Below are 25,724 nucleotides of genomic sequence, written 5' to 3' on the forward strand. Positions count from 1 at the left end.
AAAAAAAATGCAAAAACTGTGAAATTTTAAAAGGACTTTGTAAATATTATTTAACTGAAATATTTTGCCTCTTTACCTTGTTTTTTATTATTAGTATTATTTATTTTCTTATTATTTAAATTGATTTATTTCCTTGTTTATTATTGTACTTGATATCATCCAATGTTAAGGTTAATAATATGAGTGTATTGTTAAAACCCAATTAAAAAATTGGATTTTGCATTTCTTTGCATTTCTCTCTTTATTTCTTTCGTAAACCCTTGAAAGGCAAAAAATTTCTTCCGGGTGCTCCGGTTTTCCCCACAGTCCAAACACATACGCTATAGGTAAATTAAATAAACTAAACTGGCCATAGTGTATGTGTGTGAATGAGAGTGTATGGATGTTTCCCAGTGCTGGGTTGCAGTTAGAAGGGCACCTGCTGCGTAAAACATATGCTGGAAAAGTTGGCGATTCATTCTGCTTTGGCAGCCCCTGATGAATAAAGGGACTAAGCTGAAGGAAAATGAATGAATGAATTCAATTTTGCTTGTTAACACGTTCATGTTAAAAAATCTCTGCATTTATTTATCATCATCAATGGAAAGTTTTTTTTATCCATAAATGAATACTATCAAAATGTACCTTTTTTGTTAACGAACTTGTTCTTTTAACAAAGTCTCTTGAAGATGTGAAAAAATGTAAAAGCTGTATACATATATTCTAAACAATCAAAAATCTGTATTTGCTGTCTTTAATTTGGTTTTATTTGTTTGTTTTTTAGTAATTTAGATTTTCAATTATGATTGAAATTTCTTTTTTTTTTCTGTAATTGTCATTTAAGTGTAGCGCTGTCGCCTTACAGAAAGAAGGTTGTTCCTGGAGGGCCGGTGTCCTGCAGATTTTAGCTCCAACCCTAATCAAACACACCTGAAAAAGCTAATCTAGGTCTTACTAGGTATACTTGAATCATCCAGGTGTTGAGCCAAGTTGGAGCTAAACCCTGCAGGGACACCGGCCCTCCAGGACTGAGATTGGTGACCCCTGGTATAGAGTTTGCATGTTCTCACCTTCTTAACATGGTTTCCTCCAGATCCTCCAGTTTCCCACATAGTCCAAAGACATGGGCTATAGGTAAATTGGATGAGCTAAATTAGCCGTAGTGTATGAGCGTGAATGCAAGAATGTTTGGGTGTTTCTCAGTACTGGGTTGCGGCTGGAAGGGCATTCGCTGCGTAAAACATATGCTGAAATAGTTGCCGGTTCACTCTGCTGTGGCTCCTGATAAATAAATAAGGGACTAAGCCGAAGGAAACTGTATGTATGTTTGAAATCTCTGCATTTGTTAATTTAGCAGATAATTTTATCCAAAGCAATCTAAAAATCAACAAACCAATTGTCAATAGCAACAACTTTTGAATTAATTCCAAATTGATTACATGATAAAAGGTTTAATTAAGAAAAAGGTGTAATAAAAAATGTTTTAAAAATATTAAAAAAGGTTAAGAGAAGAACAGAACAGATGATAAAATAAACCATAATATTATTAATTAAAAGAAACGTGAACTGTTTACTAAAGAAAAGAAGGCATGATAAAAATCGTATTATTAATTTAAACATATATTCATTCAATAATAAATTTTCCTTCCCCTTAGTCTCTTTATTTATCAGGGGTCGCCACAGCGGAACAAACCACCAACTATTCTAGCATATGTTTTACGTAGCGGATGCCCTTCCAGCCACAACCCAGCACACTCTCACATTCACACACATACACTACGGCTAATTTAGCTTATTCAATTCACCTATAGTGCATGTCTTTGGACTGTGGGGGTAACCTAAGCACCGGGAGGAAACCCACGCCAACACGGGGAGAGCAAACTCCACACAGAAATGCCTAATGGCCCAGCCGTGATTCAAACCAGTGACCTTCTTGCTGTACACTGCTAACCACTAAGTCTCTAAGTAACCACGTGTCGCTAATTAAACATACAGTACAGTATAGAAGTAATCTCATTAAAAAAGTAGTCACAATAAAATAAATAAAAATTAAACATTGTATATAACAACTCAAAAAGTTATGAGAATGAATTCATCAGGTTATACATTTTCAATATATTGTTATGCTGCACAACAAGCTCCCATTATCCCAGGCCCTCGTGGGAGATCTATACTCATTAACTTTATTAGGTGTTGCTGGGGTGGTAAAAAGCCGATGAGACCTTAAAGTTTTAGAAAGCAGGATAAATTGTGGGCTTAAGAACTAAATGACAAGAATTTAATTAAATTCCTTTACCATAGAAACCACACAGTGAACCACAGCAAATTATAGCAGCAATGGAACATATTAAGAACAGCAAGATCCTTAAGAGAGCGAGACACCGATATTCTTAACTGAGTTTCCTTCATTTGTTAAAAATAAATAAATGAATAAAAAAGGGTAACATTTTACAATAAGGTTCATTAGTTAATGCATTTACTAACATGAACTAATCATGAACAACACTTGTACAGCATTTATTAATCATAATTGAACATTTACTAATGCATTATTAGTATTATTGCATTATTATTATTAATGCATTATAAGTAACATTAACTAATGAACCTTATTTTAAAGTGTAACCAAAAAAAGAAATCTCATCTCCATATGCACAGTTTAAAAAAAATGCCCTATTAAGCACTGTCAGTAGCATTCTAAAGAAAGCCAAAAACTTGACTACACAGACCCCTGCGATTTTAAAAATCTCCACACTGACAAAAAGTTTCAGTTTTAATAACCAGATATTGCACTTGCATTGACAGTTTTGTTTCTGTCAGCTTCATGTTTTTGACTGTTTGGCACCATCTTGTGACTAGATAATGTGCAGGTTAGTGTATACTCCATTCAGCTGTTTTAGTTTCTGTCAGCTTTCCTTTTTGACTGTTTGGCACCATCTTGTGACTGGATAATGTGCAGGCTAGTGTATACTCCATTCAGCTGTTTTAGTTTCTGTCAGCTTTCCTTTTTGACTGTTTGGCACCATCTTGTGACTAGATAATGTGCAGGCTAGTGTATACTCCATTCAGCTGTTTTAGTTTCTGTCAGCTTTCCTTTTTGACTGTTTGGCACCATCTTGTGACTGGATAATGTGCAGGTTAGTGTATACTCCATTCAGCTGTTTTAGTTTCTGTCAGCTTTCCTTTTTGACTGTTTGGCACCATCTTGTGACTGGATAATGTGCAGGCTAGTGTATACTCCATTCAGCTGTTTTAGTTTCTGTCAGCTTTCCTTTTTGACTGTTTGGCACCATCTTGTGACTAGATAATGTGCAGGCTAGTGTATACTCCATTCAGCTGTTTTAGTTTCTGTCAGCTTTCCTTTTTGACTGTTTGGCACCATCTTGTGACTGGATAATGTGCAGGTTAGTGTATACTCCATTCAGCTGTTTTAGTTTCTGTCAGCTTCATGTTTTTGACTGTTTGGCACCACCTTGTGACTAGATAATGTGCAGGTTAGTGTATACTCCATTCAGCTGTTTTAGTTTCTGTCAGCTTTCCTTTTTGACTGTTTGGCACCATCTTGTGACTGGATAATGTGCAGGTTAGTGTATACTCCATTCAGCTGTTTTAGTTTCTGTCAGCTTTCCTTTTTGACTGTTTGGCACCATCTTGTGACTGGATAATGTGCAGGCTAGTGTATAATCCATTCAGCTGTTTTAGTTTCTGTCAGATTTTCTTTTTGACTGTTTGGCACCATCTTGTGACTGGATAATGTGCACGTTAGTGTATACTCCATTCAGCTGTTTTAGTTTCTGTCAGCTTTCCTTTTTGACTGTTTGGCACCATCTTGTGACTGGATAATGTGCAGGCTAGTGTATAATCCATTCAGCTGTTTTAGTTTCTGTCAGATTTTCTTTTTGACTGTTTGGCACCATCTTGTGAATGGATAACGTGCACGTTAGTGTATACTCCATTCAGCTGTTTTAGTTTCTGTCAGATTTTCTTTTTGACTGTTTGGCACCATCTTGTGACTGGATAATGTGCACGTTAGTGTATACTCCATTCAGCTGTTTTAGTTTCTGTCAGCTTTCCTTTTTGACTGTTTGGCACCATCTTGTGACTGGATAATGTGCAGGCTAGTGTATAATCCATTCAGCTGTTTTAGTTCTGTCAGATTTTCTTTTTGACTGTTTGGCACCATCTTGTGAATGGATAACGTGCAGGCTAGTGTATACTCCATTCAGCAACTTTGTGTTTTTTTACTGTTTGGCATCATCTTGTGCCTAAATAATGCAAAGGTTATTGTATACTCCATTCAATGATTTTCATTTCTGGCAGCTTTGCATTTTTGACTGTTTGGTGCCATCTTGTGACTGAATAATGCGAAGGTTAGTGTATACTCCATTCACACAGTTTTGTTTTTGTCAACTTTACATTTTTGAATGCTTGGCGCCATCTTGTGGTTGAAAAATGCACAGGTTAGTGTATACTCCATTCACCCAGATTTGTTTCTGTCAGCTTTGCATTTTTGACTGTTTAGCACCATCTTGTGACCGGATAATGCGCAAGTTAGTGTATACTCCACACTGTAAATTCTAACATGTTCAGTTTACTTAAAAAAAGTTTGGAAACCGATTGCCTTATTTTTGCAATATAAACTTACAAGGAAATCTTAAGTTAAGTTTAATTATTGCCTTGAAGTAAGAAAACTAAAACTTATAAAGTAAACTAACTGTTAAAAATTAAGTAAGTTTAATAGAAAATTCTAGTTAACATACTTGTCATTATTTAGTAACCTTACTTAGGGTTTTATAGTAAGATTACTTTAATAACTCTATTTAACTAATACTGTTCTACCATGTTCAGTTAACATCTTGAATGCTAGTAGTCTCAACATTGTTTTAATCCACCATTTTAAGTAATGTCAACTAAAGAAACTACGTGCAATCGGTTTCCACATTTTCTTCAATTAAACTGAACATAAAATATGTAGTTCAACCTACAAGTAATGACATTATACAGGTCTTAAATGTAAACATTTTATTTGACAAAATTAGCAGAATTTCACAATACTCTTGTGATATTTTAGTATCACAATACACTTGTACACAATACAGTTTTGTAAAAACCTGTTGTAAAGTGCTGTAATATACTGTAAACAGCAATACAGACAAAAAATATAATAAACATGTTCAACCCTAAAACACAAGTTTTCGAAAAGGTTTGAAAATCTATCAAAAAAACTTTAAATACTTGACACTTGGAAAAAAGATACTTGAATTAGTGTAATTAAACATGCCATTGCACCAGCACCTTAAACATGGCAGCATATAGACACTCACAGAGGAACAGATATTAAGCTTTAAAGCTAATTTGTTAGACTGTGTAGTTTAGATTTTCCTACAGAAAATATCACATTAGTGTGGTCAAAAGTATTGAGTTTGGTATCAATCAATACTGAAATATTAAAAATATCCATTTTCCACCAGCATTTGAGTGCTACTGAGCTCGTTCTTAAACACCATTGATTGGCCACTGTGTTCACATGCTCAACAGAAATGACTATGATTGGCTGTGACTGTCATAGGTTTACCATTTTTCACTGAGTCCAAACAAAGTTACACAGACACTGAGGTGTTTCAAAGCCATGTCGATAGCTGATTTGTTTAGAAGCTAACATATAAGCTATCTGGTGATGAATCGACTGATCGACAGTGCTTTGAAGTTATCCAGTGTCTTTGTATCTTTGCACCTGGTGAACAGTGGTGAAGTGTGGTAAAAATAATGACCTTCAAAGCCAATCAGTCATATCTACTGAGCATGTGAACACAATGGCCAATCAGTTCTTGCAATGTTAGTGGGAAATGGATGGACTTTTTTTTATTTATTTCAGTACCGATTGGTACCAGACTCAATACTTTTGACAACCCTATAAATCCCAATACACTTTTTTGGTAAAAAAAAAAAAAAAGTGTTTTAAACACCAAAATGCTGCAGTCCTAAATGTAACACTGCAAACAGCAACATGTTAAAAAGCAACACTTTGTAATTAAACATGCCATTATACCTGAACCTTTAAACATAAAGCACAGCAGTATATAGGCACTCGCCGAATAAAACACATTACGCTTCCCTCCCAGCAAAAGCAACACACGTTGAACAAATTCAAATGCATTGCTCAAAGTCTTTGGGTAGTCCGAATTCAGTGTGTAAATCAAAGCAAAAACAGAGACATACTGCATGTGGCAAAGTCCATAACCACTTTTCCTTCCAGTATAAAGGCCCACATTGCATCTATAATGAGGTTCTTTAGACATCTTCACACATGACAGTCAGCAGGCCAACATCTTCTGCACTGAAGTCCGACTCTACAATTACATCCTATGAATAGAGAAAGAAAAATAAGTAAAGTTTGATATTCTAAATGGCACTAATAAAGCCTGTAGTGGCCAGGAGACCAAAAGCAGAGGTGAAAAAAATACAATTCTTTGTGCTTAATTTAGTAACACTTTAGTAGGAACCAATTACCATATTAACTAGTTGCTTATTAGCATGACTATTTGTGTTTATAGTACATTTTACATTCAAATGCTTCTTATAAGAAGGCCTTGCTATGGTGCTTCTTCTTCAATGTAGACCAACACGATGGATTTGCCTGTACTGCTTCTACTAGGCTTGTCATGATAGTGGAATTTATTACCAATCCATATAGTAATTTTAAAAACATCCATTTCCTGCTAACATTTGAGCATTGTTGAGTGTCATTTCAGCATGTGAACAGAATGGCAAAACAGTGCTGTTTAAAAATGTGCTCAAAAGTGCTTAAAATGTTAGCAGGAAATTTGCTGCTTAAAATTGCAGCAGAGATTGGTACTAAATTCCAGTATCTTGAACATGATACTATTCTAAAGGAACAATATTTTTTTTTAATTAAAGAAACACTGTAATGTAATAAAACAAACTGCAGTAAAAGTACTTTTAAAACATTTTCAAGAAATTAAATGCAAATGTGTGAGAGACCAATTGGTGCTACATAATCAATATAAATATTTTGTAGGGAAAACTTAATAAATTGGGAACCGATTCATGAATGCATTTGGTTTTGCTAGATTAAAGCAGTGAGTCAAGTTTGCATTATTTAGCACACTTTTTAAAAATGTATTAATAACTATTTTTTAATAAGAAAATTGATGTTTTAGTATGGCTTTTAGAACAAGGGTGCAGCCATCTACAATCCCACAGCAGGTGACTTCACAGGGTTGGTTATAATACAGAGCATCTTTGACTTTGTGGCTTTTAACACTATCTTTTTACAATTTAATCCAGCAGGTTCTTTCAACTGAAATTATATTTCTCTCAACATATTACATAGGTATTACACTTATTAAGATTTTTTTTTCAAGCTAATCTTCCTCTTTTTCAAAACAAGTGTGTTTAAAAATTAAAGAAATGCATTCATTACTTCACTGGCCTATGAAGCTAACTGACCCTGTGACGGCACAAGCTGCTGTATTTGCAACATAGCAATGCTCTTGCTCCAAAGGCCATAATATAACATCCCTCTTATTTTCAAATACTTACATTAAATGCATATGTTTTATTTTTATAAAATTGAAAATTTTTATTAATAAGTGAAGTAAACTGGAATGACTGCTTCATTTCCAGTCTAAGAAAGCAGAAACAATAATACTACTTACAAAACACATCCTGAAAATTTCTTTAGACTCATCCCTCTAAAGAACTGAAAGACCCCGGAGAACTGCTGCCAGATGACCTTGAAAAAGTAAAGACAGGTAGACATGCATTATAGCCCAATGAAAACATCAAATGCAATTTATTGCAATCAAATGCAAATTATGATTCAAAGATGATGTCACAAAAATACCTTTGAATTAACATGTTGAAAATTTCTTCTAGTTTTCTTCTGCAATTTTCTCCTGTTTTTTATTTTTTTATTTTAATCAAACGAGCAGTGTGTGTCCAATGCAGCGTAGAACTTGGATCTCACATTTCTTCCTGATATTCGATTGAATTCTGCAAAGATCCAATCAAAACATTATTAGTCATTAATAACATTCAAAAACACAAATTCACAAAATCACACAAAGTTTTGAAAAGAAAACAAACCTTCTGCAGCACTTGCATCAGCTGGTGTTTCCTCTATGACTTCCTTCTGGATGTCACTGTTGTGCACAAAAACGTAAAGTGTTATTGACATGGCTAAGCGAAATTCTAACACAAAAAACAGAAATCAGAAACACATGCAATAATACAATGCAATGCCATTTAGCAACAGATGTTACACTTTAACATGACATAGTTAAATGTTCTTGAATAATAAAAGCTGCCAAATACTCCCGGCGCCTGTCATCAAAAGCATGAGCTATACTTGTCACCAAACAGTAATAAACACAACCCCCGATTAAATATAATCATGGCATTGTTGCTGGTGTGCCTTACTTTTATGCGCATTAAAAGTGGAATAAATATTTGTCTCAATTGATGTCTTTAAAAGGACACTGAACTTTCTGACTAGGGTTGCACGGTTTACCGGTACTATGGTAGTATCGTGATACTATGGCTCCAAGATACTGGCGGTGCCACTGTAGTTTGTAAACGGTAGTATTGTCATTAACAGTCTGCCTACAATACATAATGCTGCATGTGAAAAAGTCACTAAAATACTTACACGATTCAGCAACAATAGATCATTGTATTTTAATAGTCTATGGAGCCTTCTAAGGTTGTAAAACTGTAGAATTTGCGCCTTTTATAGTAGCCTATTGCATATTTTGTGATGGTTCATTTTGAATCGGAATTCGTTTATTTCTGTTCCTGTCAATATGATATAATAGCTACAACAACCGTGACAATCTATTAAAAAGAATGACTCATAAAGTGAAATTTAGAATTACTTTGGATTCTTATCCGATAATAAGTGTGAAAAAAGTATGATAGATGAAAAACCCAAAATAGCAACAGGAAACAATTTTTGACCACTTCATATAGCCTAAGTTTGTTGGAAAAATGCTCTTTTCTTTATGTATCTTTATTTTAATGTATTTTTTTTGCTGGAATGAATACATTTTAGGTGAAGAGATGTGCAAATACTTTTTTCAACAATAAGGGAATTATTTAAATTCAAGTAGGCCTATAATAACATATACAATATATTATTTCTGACATTTTTCTTTATTTCATGGATTTAAGTTATGAATTACAGTATTGCAATACTACTTGGTATCACCATACTTCAGCTGGTATAGTATTGTAACATAAATTAATGGTATCACAACACAACAACCCTATTTCTAACTAGTCCTCAGATGATTATTCAAATGGACAAAATATTCGGACTATTCTTGATCATGCAGTTCTTTGCTGAGAATTTTGTTAAATGTACTTTTAATGCATTAAACGATTTAAAATTACCCTGACACTCAGTATGGAGACAAGGTAACGTTAATAGAACAATTCATGAATATGTTCTATGGCTTGTGCGGTATTGTTCAAAAAGTTTTCTTTGATGTGTAAGTGCAAAACTTACATTTCCACTGCATATCAGCTCACAAATTGGTAGTCTGAAATAAAAAATAAATAAAGGGTATAATGATATTACAAACCAAATATGCCACTCACAATACTCTAATGGTGTGCTACATTTTAAACAACCTTGTAATTGTTTAAATTTATTTGCCCTAAATTGTTAAAAATTAGTGAAACCTTCTTTAAAAATGCAAACTAACAGGTTTGGCAAAGCCTGTTTCTTTACAGAAAGTTTGCTTATAACAAAGGCTTGTTGATGCCTTTGTGTGATATTGAGCAAACAAAGGGATGTTTCTGTGCTTGGTTGTACGAGTTATACCACTTCATCATTAACGTTATCCATCACACATATTCAGTCGCGTCTGGTCAGATTTATTTGTCATTACAGCAATACAAACACTCAATAACGTAACGGCAACACTGGAATAAACCTTCAAAACGGCATAAAGAAAAGACAAATAGCATATAAAACAAATAAATGAGTTAATTAAATATCTCTCGCATTTTCATAAGTTTAACTTTAAGTTTCATAGGGATTGTTAGCATAAGCACACTTTAGCATCATGTGTAAATATGTATCTGCCTCATACAGTGACACGAATCGTAATCGCATCGAAATCCTAAATTACCTACGACACTCACGGGTCCATTTTGAGCTGAAACTGCTTTATAATGTTCTAAAAGCCTCGGCGGGTTAAAACTGCTGCTGCCCCGGCGATCATGGAGAAAAAAACGACTGGTCTGGTCATGAGCCGCTCGCTGACGCCGGACCGAATCACAGCTGATCTCCTCACCTGCTTCCTGCAGGTGATCTCATAAAAGTAAATCTTAAAAAAAAAACACGCATATTTTCGTCACAACAAGCGCCACTAAAGTTCAGCGATAACTAACGTTACTGTATTTGTAATGCGGATAAATAGGTTTCGTTTTCTTTTTTAAAAATGTAGACCTACAGCTATGTGTTAACTTTACATCTATTTGAACGGATCATTGCGCGCGCTCTTGCTCTCTCAGTGCATCATTTAAAATGGCGCGGCCCGCTCTTTTAGAGCATAACGCCCACTTTACAAATTACTACTAACTTTACAAATTATTAATAGTTATTAAAAAGGACTAAGTAGCTAAAAATAGCTTATCTAGTAAAGTAGACAGTATTGCAAATAACGTGCAGTGGTCAAAACGTTTAGTCACAACATCATGGGCTATTAATTAGTTCACAAAACAGCAAACAATTTCACAAAGTGCAGGAAATAAACAGATTACTGATACTATACAAATAAAATCAAAGTAGTAATTAAAACGAAAAGTTTACCTTGATTTACAGCAGTACATCTTCTCAATATGAAATCCTGTCCTTCAATGGCGGTGCTGGGTGGCGGTTGGTTGTGACTCGGCATGGGGGATGGGAAATCACCACCCAGTACGCATGCGTAACAGCATGGCTTAGCCCTTATAAGCAATTTTACTCAAATTACATTAGTTATGGGAACTTTATACCTTACTATGTCAGCAACACTAATGCATTTCTAGTAAACTCAACAATTAGCTTAAAATTAAGTAAACACACTAGAATTTTGATAGTAAGGAATACTATTCGCATTTACAGTGCATTTAGCTGTTTTCATTTCTGCCAGATTTGCATTTAATTAAAGAAATATTAAACCATTTCGACTCAGAAGAATGTTTTGTCTCTAATTTTACATATTGCAGCAAGTAGCCATGCAATAAGTGGAATAAAGTACATCCAGGCGGTTGTTTTTACAGGATAAAACCCTTCAATCTTATACAACAGTGCTCTGCTTTATGTCAGGCTGCCGATAAACCTGCCAGGCTTTATTCTGCAATAACAACCCCCTGGATGCATCCATTAATTCAGTCTACTGATCTATATATAATAAGACATGTAAACGTATACAATTCTCTATTATAGATCAGTGATTATGCCATGTTTCGCCATTAAATGCCCCCAACTCAGTAACTATTAAGTTTAAATAAAATTTTTCGTAATTATTAACAATTTTGTGGTGTACTGTAACTCATAAATATGATTTATGCGACATGACTTCAATGCACCATAACATTACTCAACTAAGCTCAGCCTAATCAGGTGGGTTTTATTTAAATTTACATTTTAAATATGTTTGATCTGGGAAAAAACTCAAGTCTATTGAAGACATTTCAGTTCATTCACAAAGCTGGGTTAACTGACATATTTGAATAACTTTCCCAAACTCTTTTACATGCTCAAATAGTAACACTGCTCATTAAAAGAATTGTAAACAACATAATAAGAGCGCTTTAATTACAGCCTAAGTCATGTTTCATTTGTGTTTTGGATTGTGTTGGAGTCACTCTTGAGCGGTGGACATGTTTCACTGTTCTGTTCATTCATTCTGCACAGCTGTCAGCTTCTAATCCCTCAATCCAATCAGCTCCTCTACATCGTCACCATGCTCTAATTATAGGGTGGGTGGAGCCAGCAGCAAACACACAGTAATCAAGCCAATCGTGGAGCTTCTGATGTTTTCCCTGGTAAAATGGAGGTGGTACTTCAAAGACTGCTGGGTGTTGTGTGTTTTTGTGTGTGTGTGGGTTTGTTGTTAATTATTGAGGTGAAAAAAAAAATAAATAAATAAACTAACTAGACACATCATGGGTTACGGTTGCATAAAACTGTCACACTGGCACATCATGGTCACATTTTTGTAAATTTTTCATTCAAATATTGCATAAAAGTCAAATAAATATTTAAAAAATATATATGTATTTAGTTTAATGTTTATAATTAATACACAGAACTTTTAATACATATTTTTATGCACATTTAATAATACATAAATAATAATAATAATAATAATAATAATAATAATAATAATAATAATAATAATAATAATATAATAATAATAATAATAATAATAATAATAATAATAATAATAAAATTTATTTAAAGGCGCCTTTCTAGCAACTCAAGGACACTGAGAAATAATAAAATATACACAGCAATAGTGCAGATAAAATTAAGTATTAAAAGCCATCTTAAATAAGTGGGTTTTGAGACTTGATTTGAATAGTGTGAGGGAGTCAATGATTCTGATGGCAATTAATTATATATATATAAATATTATATTATAATTATATTAACAGCAACTAAATAATGCAAAATTATTGTTTGTTTTTCTATTTTATTGAATTTTATATAATTTAACGCTATATGTAATGTCACGACCCGGCTCAAGGGCAATGACAAAAATAAAGGGAGGACATACACCGGATGGTTTGGTACCAAAAGTATTTATTTAAACATTAAAGAATAATCAAGTGCTTATTTTAGGTAAGCCAAATCAGAGATTAACCAAAGATGAAAAGAAACAAAACAAAACAAACAGGAGCAAAAGCACAGCTCTCCACAAGCCAACACTGCTGGCTTTTATAGAGGGGAACTCAGGTGTTCCCAATTGAGCAAATGAGTCTCTGTCCTTCCCGCTTTCGGCCGATCAGTGGGTTGGTCAAAGAGACTCGTCACAGTAATTTTATGGGTGGTACGATGGCTCAGTGGTTAGCCCTGTGACCCCTGTCGCCTCAGCAAGAGGGTCGCAGGTTCGAGCCCCAGCTGTGTCAGTTGGCGTTTTAGTGTGGAGTTTGCATGTTCTCCCTGTGCTGGCGTGTGTTTCCTCCGGGTGCTCCGGTTTCCCCCAAAGTCCAAATACATGCGCTATAGGTGAATTGAATAAACTAAATTGGCCGTAGTGTACTGTATGATTGTGCGTGAATGATGTGTTTTTGGAATGGGATCCGCTGCGTAACACATTTGCTGGAATAGTTGGTGGTTCATTCCGGTGTGGCAACTTCTAAATTAGACACTAATTTGATGAAATAAATGAATATAATTTTATACAACAATTCTGATTCTATTGACCTTATTTATTACGTACGATTGGAATTTTTTTGGCTTAAGACTTCTGGTCTCATTCACTTCCATTCATTTTTAGACATTTAAAACAGCTTGTTATGCTGCTTGATGTTGCAAACTTATATTGTTTTATTATATTATTCTATTTTTTGTGCATAGTTATGAACACACTTGTTTGTGGAGCGAGTAGTTTAACCGTTTTCTGCCATTTATTGTTCCTAGCCCTTTTTCCTATAGGCGACTGAATCGGACGTTTTAAAACAATCACGAAAACGGGCGCACTTCCGCATTGAAGAATAAGGTCAATATCTTATCCATCTTCCTATGTTTTAATAAATGAAAATAAATAAATAAATAAAAATATATATAATAAAATCACATCCAGACTATTTTATACAATATAATTTATTATAATTATATTTATTATTATAAATAAAAATACATTGTATAGAATTACAATTTTTAATTGATTAAACAGATTAGATACAGAATCAAAATTATTCTTCAAAATTAGATGCAGAATTTAGTAATTAAATTGTATAAAAGAAAATAGAAAAAACTAAATTCATTATACTGCCTTCTTCAGTTACAGTTAATATAATTATGTTTTATCTGTATTATTAAATGATGAACATAAAAACATGTATTACAATAATTTTATATTAATTATACTTATACTTTTCAATATATACACAGTTTTAAACGTTTTATACAATATTCATTCATTCATTTTTTTTTCAGCTTAGCCCCTTATTTATCAGGGGTTGTCACAGCGGAATGAACCACCAACTATTCCAGCATATGTTTAATGCAGCGGATGCCCTTCCAGCTGCAACCCATCAATGGAAAACACCTAAAAATTCGCACACACTCATACACTACGGCCAATTTAGCTTACCAATTCCCCTATAGCGCATGTGTAGGGCCAGACGAAATCTACAGACGTTTTTTGCTGTTTCTGCTGAGAATTTTGGTAAAAATCTGCACATTTCTGCAGAATTATTTTGGGAGTATCATAACTAAAACATTAATATGCAAAACAAAAATAATATCTTTTTATCTTTTATTTAACGTTTAAAATGCAAATCCAATTAGTCTCACTTTATTTGTTAAACAAAGCAAGTCTTCTATGTAATAAATCTACTAAAAGACAAAAGATATTACTTTACAAACTGCATTATACATAAATCATATGAACATTTTCATATTAGTCAATAATATTACTGTAATTCGTTTAAAAACTAAATAAATATACATATTAAACACATTTACTGAAGTAAATAAACAGAATTAATGATGGGCTAAAAAAATAGAAATCCGCGGAAAATCTGCAGAATTCTGTGCGCGCAGATTCCGTGTGGGCCTACACATGTGTTTGGACTGTGGGGGAAACCGGAGCACCCGGAGGAAACCCACGCCAACATGGAGAAAACATGCAGACTTCACACACAAATGCCAACTGGCCCAGCAGGGACTTGAACCAGTAACCTTCTTGCTGTGAGGCGACAGTGCTATCCATTGAGCCACCGTGCCACCCTATACAATATTTGTATAAAACATTATATAAATCTAATAATCATATATAATATTATCCATGATATATCTTGTTTGAAGCTTGCAGTGATCAATCAACAACAAATCCACCTTCATGACTGAACACACACACACAAACACACACACATTTTCCTGCAGTGCAGAACAAACACCAGACCAACTTCAGAAGCCTGAAACTGAGCTCGGTTTACATCATTAAATCCGGTTTAATTCTACTTTTATCCATGATTCCCCTTAAACCTCAGATATTCCTACATTTGATCTCGACACCCCATGAATATTAGAGGACTTCAGGTAAAGATTAGATAAGGGTTGATTTCTAATCTGACTGCTGCTCTGTATTTGATCGCTTCGCTGGCACGAGACGCCGGGTTAAAACAACAGCCATTTCTGGTTGAATAACTTCACTAAATAACCTCAGGATGCAGCGTGGTGTCATTGAGCTGACGAGGCAAAGAGAGACCCAATCAAATCTTTCGCTGTGTTGTATACAGATTTGAATTGACCTACAACACGTCCTCTAGGGAATCTGAAACCCAGGCTTGAGTTTCTCTCTGTCTGATCGAGAGAGAGACAGTCACACAGCAGAGAGGGGAAAGGATTTGCTTCATTACAGATGGAAAAGAGGCCCTTCGGTTCTGCTGTTAGCTTTAGAAGGATACTGGACAAGATATTTGTGATCCGACTTCGACAAAAGTGGCTAAAAAAAGGCCTCGGAATTGTTATAGCAGATCTAGAACTATGATCCGGAGGTGTGGAAATCACAGATAAACACTGATGCCTTGATAAGCTCCACCTTATTGGTTACAGCTGACCAATTATTTAAGCTTTAAACAACTTCCCTAAGGAATGAATTGAGAATTCTGCTTTACTGTCAATGACTTAAGGCTGATTTATACTTCTGCGTCAAACGCTGGCATATGCTAAGGCGCTAACGCATAGCCCTTCGCCGACGTGCACCTCTCAAAAATTGTAACTACACGTCGCAACGATGCGTAGCGCAAGCTCTGTGATTGGTTGGCTTGGTAGCGCTGACGAGTCTTGGCGGGACCGAGAGCCGCGCGAATGGCGCAAGCTGGACGCGAGCCCAATGGAGCGATTGTTTACAAGTGTGGAGCCCCGTGAAGGAGCTCCTGATGAAAAGTTTTGTTTTGTGTTTACCTCATAGTTAAAGTTGTTGCACGTCCGCCGGTTCCTGCCTCAAAATGAGCGAGTTTAAGCCACTTGTACATCCCGGAAGTGTTCAGGAAAAGCAAAACAGCAGAGAAGAAACTCGACACAGAGGAACATTTACACTTCACTGCTAACTAGCGTTTCGGAAGTGTTAATTCAGACCAACAGAGACAGCGCGCAGAAGTATAAATGCACAGCTACGCACGTTGCATGTGCCGTGGGTCACGCCGGTCACCTGACGCAGAAGTATAAACCAGGCTTTACAGGGGGGTGGGGGTGGGGGTGTATGTGTATTGAACACGTCATGTTTTTTCGATTCGAGTAAGGTGATTTATCTGGGCCATTCTACAGCTTGAATTTCTTTCTCTGAAAGCGTTTGAGAGTTTCCTTGGCTGTGATTTAGATCATTGTCTTGCTGAAATGTCCACCCTGGTTTCATCTTTGTCATCCTAATAATGTAGATGTTGGACTGAAGCAGCTGACATTCATTTACACTGAGGAAGGGCAGAGGATTGCAGAAGAACTACTGAGAGATTTCAGCTGCTGTCTGGGCTTTCACTGCCTTTCTACACCTCCCTTCCTTCATGTGTTCAATACTTTTTTCCTGTGTTATTTTATATTATTACACATAAATTCACTTTTAATCTAATTAGATTTGTTGTCTTGGCATATATGGATGGTTATCAACATCCAGGGAAAATTTCACGTCAATGGCACCTTTAGAAATATGTTTTCTGAGAAAACTGGTGACATGCTGAATACTTATTTCCCCCACAGAGCGTGTACATACACTCACCAGCCACATTATTAGGTACACCTTACTAGTAGTGGGATGGACCCCCCCTTTTGCCCTCTGAACTGCCTTAATCCTTTGTTGCATAGATTCAACAAGGTACTGGAAATATTCCTCAAAGATTTTTATCCATATTGACATGATAGCATCACGCAGTCGCTGCAGATTTGTCGGCTGCACATCCATGATGCAAATCTCCAATCTATTGGATTGAGCTCTGGTGACTGTGGAGGCCATTTGAGTACAGTGAACTCATTGTCATGTTCAAGAAACTAGTCTGAGATGATTTGCGCTTCATGACATGGTGCGTTATTCTACTGGAACTAGCCATCAGAAGATGAGTACACTGTGTTCATAAAGGGATAGACATGGTCAGCAATAATACTCAGGTAGGCTGTGCCGTTGACACGTAGCTCAATTGGTACAAATGGGCCCAAAGTGTGCCAAGAAAATATCCCCCACACCATTACACCACCACCACCAGCCTAAATCAATGATAAAAAGCAGGATGGATCCATGCGTTCATGTTGTTGATGCCAAATTCTGACCCGACCATCTGAATGTTGCAGCAGAAATTGAGATTTATCAGACAAGGCAACGTTTTTACAATCTTCTATTGTCCAATTTTGGTAAGCCTGTGCAAATTGTAGCCTAAGTTTCCTGTTCTTAGCTGACAGGAGTGGCACCCGGTGTGGTCTTCTGCTGCTGTAGCCCATCCGCCTCAAGGTTGGACGTGTTGTGTGTTCAGAGATGCTCTTCTGCATACCTCGGTTGTAACGAGTGCTTATTTGAGTTACTGTTGCCTTTTATCAGCTGAAACCAGTCTGGCCATTCTCCTCTGACCTCTGGCATCAACAAGGCATTTGCACCCACAGAACTGCCGCTCACTGGATATTTTCTCTTTTTCAGACCATTCTCTATAAATCATAGAGATGGTTGTGCATGAAAATTCCAGTAGATCAGCAGATTCTGAAATTCTCAGAACCAGCTTGTCTGGCACCAACAACCATGCCACGTTCTAAGTTACTTAAATCCCCTTTCTTCCCAATCTAATGCTCAGTTTGAACTGCAGCAGGTCGTCTTGACCATGTCTATGTGCCTAAATGCCTTGATCAGAAAATTACCTTAACGAACAGTTGGAAAGGTGTACCTAATAAAGTGGCCGGTGAGTATGTGTGTGTTTATATATTTGTTTTTGTTTTTCCCACAGTAACATAATAATACATTAAAAATATGTTAAGAAATGAAATACAGTGGTGGTGTAAAAAAATATTGACAGGGTATGTAACTAAGCAACATTAATATCTCCCAAAGCTCTTTTGTTCCACACCGAAAAGTATGCACTTGTTCTTCGCAAAAAGACGACATACTTAGAGGGCACATTATAAATGGGAATGGTGAATCGGGACAGAGTGAATGGTTTTTCCCCAATGCGTGACGGAGTGGTTACCTTGGAGCTGTCGTCATGCGAGCGCTGGTACCGTTTCCAGCGGCAGCCGTAGATCCCAGTCAGACAGGACAAACACAGCTGTCTCTCATACACCTGCAGCGGCTGGTGTTTCACCATAGTCAGGCCACAGCTGATCTGCAGACATCCCACTCACACACACCGCAGACCTGCAGGAGAAACAACACACACACACACACTACTGCTTAATTATACTAGGACTGCATGATTGTTTTAAAACCAAAATCAGGATGTAGCGCCAGCACGGTGGCTCAGTGGTGAACACTGTCGCCTCACAGCAAGAAGGTTGCTGGTTTGAGTCTCAGCTGGGGCAGTTGGCATTTCTGTGTGGAGTTTGCATGTTCTCCCCGTATTGGCGTGGGTTTCCTTTGGGTGCCCCGGTTTCCCCCACAATCCAAAGACATGCACTACAGGTGAATTGGGTAGGCCAAAGTGGCCGTAGTGTATGTGTGTAAATGAGAGTGTATGGGTGTTTCCCAGTGATGGGTTGCAGCTGAAAGGGCATCCACTGAGAATATGTTGTCGGTTCATTCGGCTGTGGCGACCCCTGATTAATAAAAGGACTAAGCTGAAGAGAAAATGAATGAATGAATGAATGTTGATACTGTGCTAAATAAAAAGTCTGGGAGTCTGGGAAACTCGCCTTAGGAAAAAATACCAGAGCAAATCCTACAGCGCCGAAGCATAAACAATACGTCAGTAATAATTGCAGGAATCTGCAGGTTAACAGTAATGAGAGTTAACCTTGTAATTTTATCCCAAAAGAAAAAAAAAGTTTTTATAAAAATCACACCATCTTTAGACATGGGTATTAGAGGTATTAAAGGGATAGTTCACGCAAGAAAGAATTTTATTCTCATTGTTTACTTACCCTTTACTTGTTTCTAACCTGTTTAAAACACAAAAGAAGATAGTTTGAAGAAAGCTGAAATCCTGTAACCGTTGACTTCCATAGTATTTGTTTTTCCTACTATGGAAGTCAATGGTTACAGTCTTTAAAATATCTTCTTTTTGCATTTAAAAGAAACTCAAAGGTTTAGAACCGCTTAAAGAAGATTAAATAGTGAGTTCAGTTTAATTTGTGGATGAACTATCCCTTTGACACTCAATTTAACTTTTACAAAGCACTAGTGTTATAACAATACTGGAATTTGATACCAATCGGTAGTGGACTTTTTAAAATGTCCATTTCAGGCTAACATTTGAGTGCTTTGAGCACGTTCTTAAACCATGCTGATTTGCCACTGTGTTTATGTGCTCAACAGAAATGACTGTGATTGGCTGTGAAGGTCATCAGTTCACTGAACTCTGTCTACTGAGTGTAACCACAGATAAAGGCAGGCCCGGATTGGCTAATCGGGAGGACCAGGAGAATTCCCGGTGGGCCGGTCCGTTTTTTGGCCGCGAGGGCCGGTGTGCCTAGCTCCAGAATCTGTTGCTAACAGCAGTCACACTTTTTAAATTACTGTAATTATTTACTTGACCACAGTCTTCTTATTCAATATTTTACCGCAGCTCTGCTCTTTTTATCTATTTTCTCGCAGCCTCGTGATCAACATGCAGCCTGCAGGTTGATTGTCATGTAACTGTTGTGGTCGAGTGGTTAGCACGTTAGGTTTCAACACCACCGACCCGGGTTTGATCCTTGTCTGAGTAATTTTTTTTTTTCATTTTTATTTTTAAGACAAAAAACACTGTTAGGGTTGTTGAACATTTGAAGTTCTAAAGCAGCTGTTTTCTCAAAAAAGACGGGATAGTTTAAATAGAAACTGAATTGGAAATTACCTTATTTCAGTATAGTCAGTCGTAAACTGAGGTGGGCCGATCTGAGGCTTGAAACTCCAGGGCTGAAAAGGAGTCCCACTCTGGCCCTGGATACAAGGACACTGGAGTGTTTTTAAAGCCGTGAATATAAGTTGATTCATCAGTGATTCATCAGTGTCATCTTATAAACAAACAGCTGATTTTCACGACTTTAAAACACTCCAGTGTCCCTGCATCAATGATTGTTGTGTGTGTGTGTCATGCATCACACACCAAGATTTAATTCTGATTGGATATTTACCAAAATACATCCCTCGTTTTTATATTAGTAAGGGAAAATATCAGTATATTTTTGTTAGTGTACTTGTTTGTCACGAAAATTATGACGAAAATTTTTCAACTAAAATGAACACTGTCGAGAACACATACGAAGAGATGATGCCAATCACTGAGAATTTCTAGAGGTCTCCCTAATCTTGGACCAGGCCGTATCTAGATTTGAACTAAATTTGCTCTTCAGTGTTTAGACTTTCAGCAGAGAAAAATAAAGCACACTGAACTGAACTAAACTGAACTTCAACTCTGAAAACTGACTGACACGGTTTCAATTTACTATAATCCTCTATGTTAAGCTGCTTTGAGACAATCTACATTGTAAAAGTGCTACAGAAATAAACATGAATGGAATTTTAAATATGGTGTAATTTCTTACAGTGGCCCTATGGATTATACGCGTTACTATGGAGACATGTTGATACACAGCTGTCAATCAATTTAGTGGGCGGAGAAATCTACACTCCTTCATCACATTGCGGTGGGTCTCAAAATTGCAGGGATCCTATTTTAGGAAATTTAGAAAATGAGTGTTGTGTTTCTATCACTCCAATATGACTGTAAACACACTATACATACACAAATAGCTTCCAAAAGATGATTTTGCATCACAGGTGCCCTTTAAGTTACTCATTTTAAGCATCTGTTGTTTACAAAGAGATTATTTTGGGAAAGCATAAAGGTCTAATTGATAGTTTCCTCAAATGCATCATAAAAAAAACAAACATAAGTCAACCAATGACCCAGTATTACCATACCAGATGCTCCATTGAAAAACAACAGATTTCAATGACAGTAATTAAAGAGGGCTATCAAGACACAGCCTGTTTGGACTTGAGCTCTGTCACCCAAAAAGAGTCCAGATTAGCATATCATTGGCCCACTCACACACACAAACATGCTAAGAGTCGAGTGCTCATGATGGTTTCTTCATATTCTACAATAATCACATTCCTTTGACTCAATCAGAGCAGACATTAGCATATGATTCTTCAGCAGTCATCTGCAGTTCTTCAAGTCACGATGCATGTGTTACAAATCAGTTAATGCTAATCTGTGAACCGCACGAGTATCTGAAAGCATCTGTGTTCCTCTTTTTCCACACTTCTTGCTGTGTGATGATCAAGACTGACCAACTCTTCAGTCACGGTCATTAGATTTACACATGCTGTCCTCTGATATACTGCAATCAGGGTTTTTTGTGTGTCCAATATTTAAAGGGATATTTCACAATGGTCGCCAAAAATAGAAAGGTTTATCCCTTTTGTTTTTCATTAAGTTTACCGCCTACATGATAAAGTTTTCCAAACAATCCATGTTTTTTTGGTTCTATTACTGAGTGATGATTCTACGTTGAACCTTACCAAGCTACAAAAAGCTGTTTGGCTGGCTGGCTTAACTTCTGCTAAAAAAATTACTAGCCCAACATTGGCTGCCTCCACATTTGGACATGTACAAGTAGTTGGTACAACTTCAAGACTTTATAATGTTGGAGTTATCCACAGCGCGAGTGAACTTGGTACAAATGAGTACATTTAAGATCTGGAGATCTTTAGCTGCAGACAAAATCTCCTTGTTTATTGCACAAAGAAATGATCAGGATCCAGAATGATTGCCTTGCTTTGTATAATTGATATTTGATACTGTACTCTGTTTTTGTTTTTATGTTAACTTCTATTCATTGGATACCCCAGTTTCAAGAGACCGCAGGGGAGGGGGGTGGGGGTATTTGAATTCATATGTTTCATTATATAGTTTTGTTGAGCCTGTATGTTTTGTTAACAATTAATTAATAAAAAAAAGAAAGGAAAAAAAAAAGAAACTTTATGTTTACACATCTCCATAAAAACACTGTATTATGTATGCCAGGCCTGTATTTTGAGTGGTCACCTTGTAAGTAAACAGTACTTGTAGGGAAGTGATAATTTGTGCTCATGTCAATGTATAATTTGCCATATACAGTTACAACCAGAAGTTTACATACTCTCTTAAAAATGCAACATAACCATTTTATGTTAAATCGTACTAAACGTTTACTATTTTAGGTCTCTTAGAATTACCCAAATGATTTACATTTGCTAAATACCAGAATAATGAAGAATTTTATTTTTGAGATTTTTTTATTAATTTCATGACAGTCAAAAGTTCACATACATCTCCTTTAGTTTTTAGCTTTGGTCAAATGTTTTGGGTATCCTTCCACAAGCTTCTCACAATTGTTTAAAGGAATTTTGGCCCATTCCTCCTGACAGAATTGGTGTAACTGAGTCAGATTTGTTGGCTCGCACAGGCTTTTTCAATCTCTGCCCACAAATTTTCTATAGGGTTGAGGGTCAGGGCTTTGTGATGGCCACTCCAAAACATTCACTCTGTTGTCCTTAAAGCACATTTGAACTAATTTAGCAGTATTCTTAGGCTCTTGGTCTGTTTGAAAGACCCATTTGTGGTCTAGTTTTAATTTCCTGGCTGATGTCTTGAGATGTTGCTTCTGTATTTTCACATAATGTTATTTCTTCATGATGCTGTGAAGTGGACCAGTCCCTCCTGCAGAAAAACAGCCCCACAACATGATGCTGCTGCCCCCATACCACACAGTGGGGATGGTGTTAAGAGCTTTGTAAGCTTTCCCCTTTGTCCTCCAAATGTAACACTGGTCATTATGGCCAAACAGCTCAATCTTAGTTCCATCAGAACACAGGACATGTTTTCAAAAATGTGTATTTTTTTCTAGTGTAATTTAGCTAATTGTAATCTGGCTTTTTTTGTTGATTGACAAAACTCCGGTGTAGCGTGGACGAATGGCATAAGTGTAGCAAAACTTATGAATTTTAAAGCTAAAAGGTATTGGTGTAAACGGGGCCTGAGAAGGGACATTTGGGTGAAATATCCCTTTAAGACTTTATCTAGAGCGCCAGTTTAAGCAGTCAGAAGCTTCCTGTGTTCACCTACAAAAAGACAATATTGCTTCAAACAAAAGAAGTCATTATCTCCTTCAGACACGTCTTCCTGTTGAAAACGGCCCTGTCTGAGTGAACTAAGACTCTGGTGTGACCGTCTGACGAGGACAAGGCAAACAAACACACAAACACACACAAACACACACATACACACACACACACACACACACACACACACAAACACACAAACACACACACACATTAAGGACCTAATGTCAACATTACATCTGTCTTACTATTATTAAAAGGATGGCTCAGCCAAAAATTAAAATTGTGATCATTTAATCGCCCTTATCTTATAATTAATTGTAATTTCGGAATAAACCACCTATTATATATTATATTATATTATATTGTATTATATATATATATATTTTTATTTTATTTTATTTTATTTTATTTTATTTTATCATATTATATTGTATTATATTATATTATATTATATTATATTATATTATATTATATTATATTATATTTTATTTTATCATATTATATTGTATTGTATTATATTATATTATATTATATTATATTATATTTTATTATATTTTATTATATTTTATTATATTATATTATTAAATATCGACTACACTGCTGGATTGTTGTAATCCAACATTGAGTAAAATATGGACAAAACCAATGTTTGGTTCAATTACATTTAAATTACACTTTTTAACCCAATGATAGGGTACGTCAGTGTTTCACGGGTTACAACAACCCAACATTTTTAGAGTACACAAAACATTTTTGGGGGTGTTCACACTTGTATTTCAGAAGTTAAAATTGGACTGAAACCCATTTATCGGTGTCTGCTTTTTAAATAAATCAAATCTAGCAAGTGTGAACACACTCTAATCTTTGCTTGTTTTATGGACAATCCCTTCAAGCCTATTTGGATGAAGTTTACAACAGTTCAGATGACTTCATTTGGTCTGCAGTGTGATTCCCAGTAGGATGTAAGCAGGCTAAAGTTCATAGCAAACTTCATTTTGGGAGGGTGATCAGTCAGGAAGCTTTACACACCGGGAGTTTGGTGTAAACAAACCACAGACGCTCTATTGCTTAAAAAAATAGGGGTCAGCGAGACACAGTAAGTTAATTAAAAATTACAATAAAAAAAACTTTATTTAGCAAATGTAGCAGTAAACACTATTATAATGACAATTTAAGTAATTTTGTTAAATTTTTAAAATTTTTATTCATCAAATGAGTCACAAATTACACAAAATAATACAAAATAAATTACTTATTAGAACGATTTCTGGAAGAAATAATAATATTCATTCCTTCATTCATTCTCCTTTGGTTTAGTCCCTTTATTCATCAGGGGTTGTCACAGCGTAATGAACCGCCAACTTATCCAGCATATGTTTTACATAGCGGATGCCCTTTCAGCTGCAACCCAGTATTTGGAAACACCCATACACTTATTCACAGACACTCATACACTTTATTTATTTAATTCATCTATAGCGCATGTCTTTGGATTGTGGGGGATACCAGAGTACCAGGAGGAAACCCACGCTAACACGAAGAGAACATACAAACTCCACACAAAAATACCAACTGACGTAGCCAGGACTCGAACCCAAGACCTTCTTGCTGTGAGACAACAATGCTAACCACTGAGCCACCGTATCACCCAAATAATAATAATATTAGATGTGTGGTCCACTATGATATCATATTTTTAACTTTAGTTGATGTGTAATGTAGCTGTGTGAACATAAACAGCATCTCTAAATGTAAGACGCTCAAAGTTCAATGCAAAGAGAGACATTCGCTTTTACACAGTTAGCTTAGCAAAGCCAACAGCGAGCAAAGTTTGAAGACTACAAAAAATACATGCGAGCTAGTGAGAGCACCATGGCTTCTGGTTACGTGCATTCACCAAACGAGCACACACCCTGCACAGCGAAGGGCCGTGGCCAGAAGCACTTTAATGTTAAAACAGTGAAAGCTAAAATGCCATTCAAATGCAGATATTTCCACAGAGCTATCTCCGTTTCTGTATTTGGACTTCCAAAGCACACGAGACAAAGAGAGAAGTGCTTACAGTTTAATTTGAATTATGGTCGAGAGAACTATAAAAAATAAATAAATAAATAAAAAAGACAGCTAGCATTTGACAAAGGAAAACCTCCAGATTCTCTCTCAGTTCAGTGCCGAATTCGGCTAAAAACTCCTCCAACTGACGAAGCTGTGAATTGTGAACCACAACCTGTAAAGGTTTTTATTTGTTAAAATTGATTAATAACATCCAGTTTC

At 36.0% G+C, this 25,724-nt stretch overlaps 1 protein-coding gene and 2 long non-coding RNA genes across 7 annotated transcripts in view; 1 reads left to right on the plus strand and 2 right to left on the minus strand.

Moving 5' to 3' along the window:
- The window catches only part of gdpd5a (glycerophosphodiester phosphodiesterase domain containing 5a), a 70,725-nt gene that overhangs the window by 25,378 nt on the left and 19,623 nt on the right, over window positions 1-25,724 (minus strand). For both annotated transcript variants that reach the window (XM_677714.9, XM_009305589.5), the window contains exon 2: window positions 18,388-18,554. In XM_677714.9, coding sequence (XP_682806.4) covers window positions 18,388-18,504 — 117 coding nt within the window. In that variant the 5' untranslated portion in view covers window positions 18,505-18,554. The remainder of the gene's footprint in view (window positions 1-18,387; window positions 18,555-25,724) is intronic.
- Window positions 95-4,525, plus strand: LOC141376443 (uncharacterized). The gene is made up of 3 exons (XR_012386516.1): window positions 95-869; window positions 1,006-2,849; window positions 3,563-4,525. It is a non-coding gene; the product is annotated as an uncharacterized lncRNA (long non-coding RNA).
- LOC137487382 (uncharacterized) lies at window positions 4,987-10,868 on the minus strand. 4 transcript variants are annotated; one of them, XR_012386498.1, is made up of 7 exons: window positions 10,820-10,868; window positions 10,150-10,334; window positions 9,509-9,542; window positions 8,089-8,144; window positions 7,847-7,995; window positions 7,659-7,735; window positions 4,987-6,342 (listed from the first exon to the last, which is right to left on the minus strand). It is a non-coding gene; the product is annotated as an uncharacterized lncRNA (long non-coding RNA). The 4 variants fall into 4 exon arrangements; XR_011005929.2 differs by lacking the exon at window positions 10,150-10,334; XR_012386497.1 differs by lacking the exon at window positions 10,820-10,868 and having other exon boundaries at window positions 10,137-10,274.

This window comes from Danio rerio, chromosome 10 (assembly GCF_049306965.1).
Source record: "Danio rerio strain Tuebingen ecotype United States chromosome 10, GRCz12tu, whole genome shotgun sequence".
Lineage (NCBI taxonomy): Eukaryota > Metazoa > Chordata > Actinopteri > Cypriniformes > Danionidae > Danio > Danio rerio.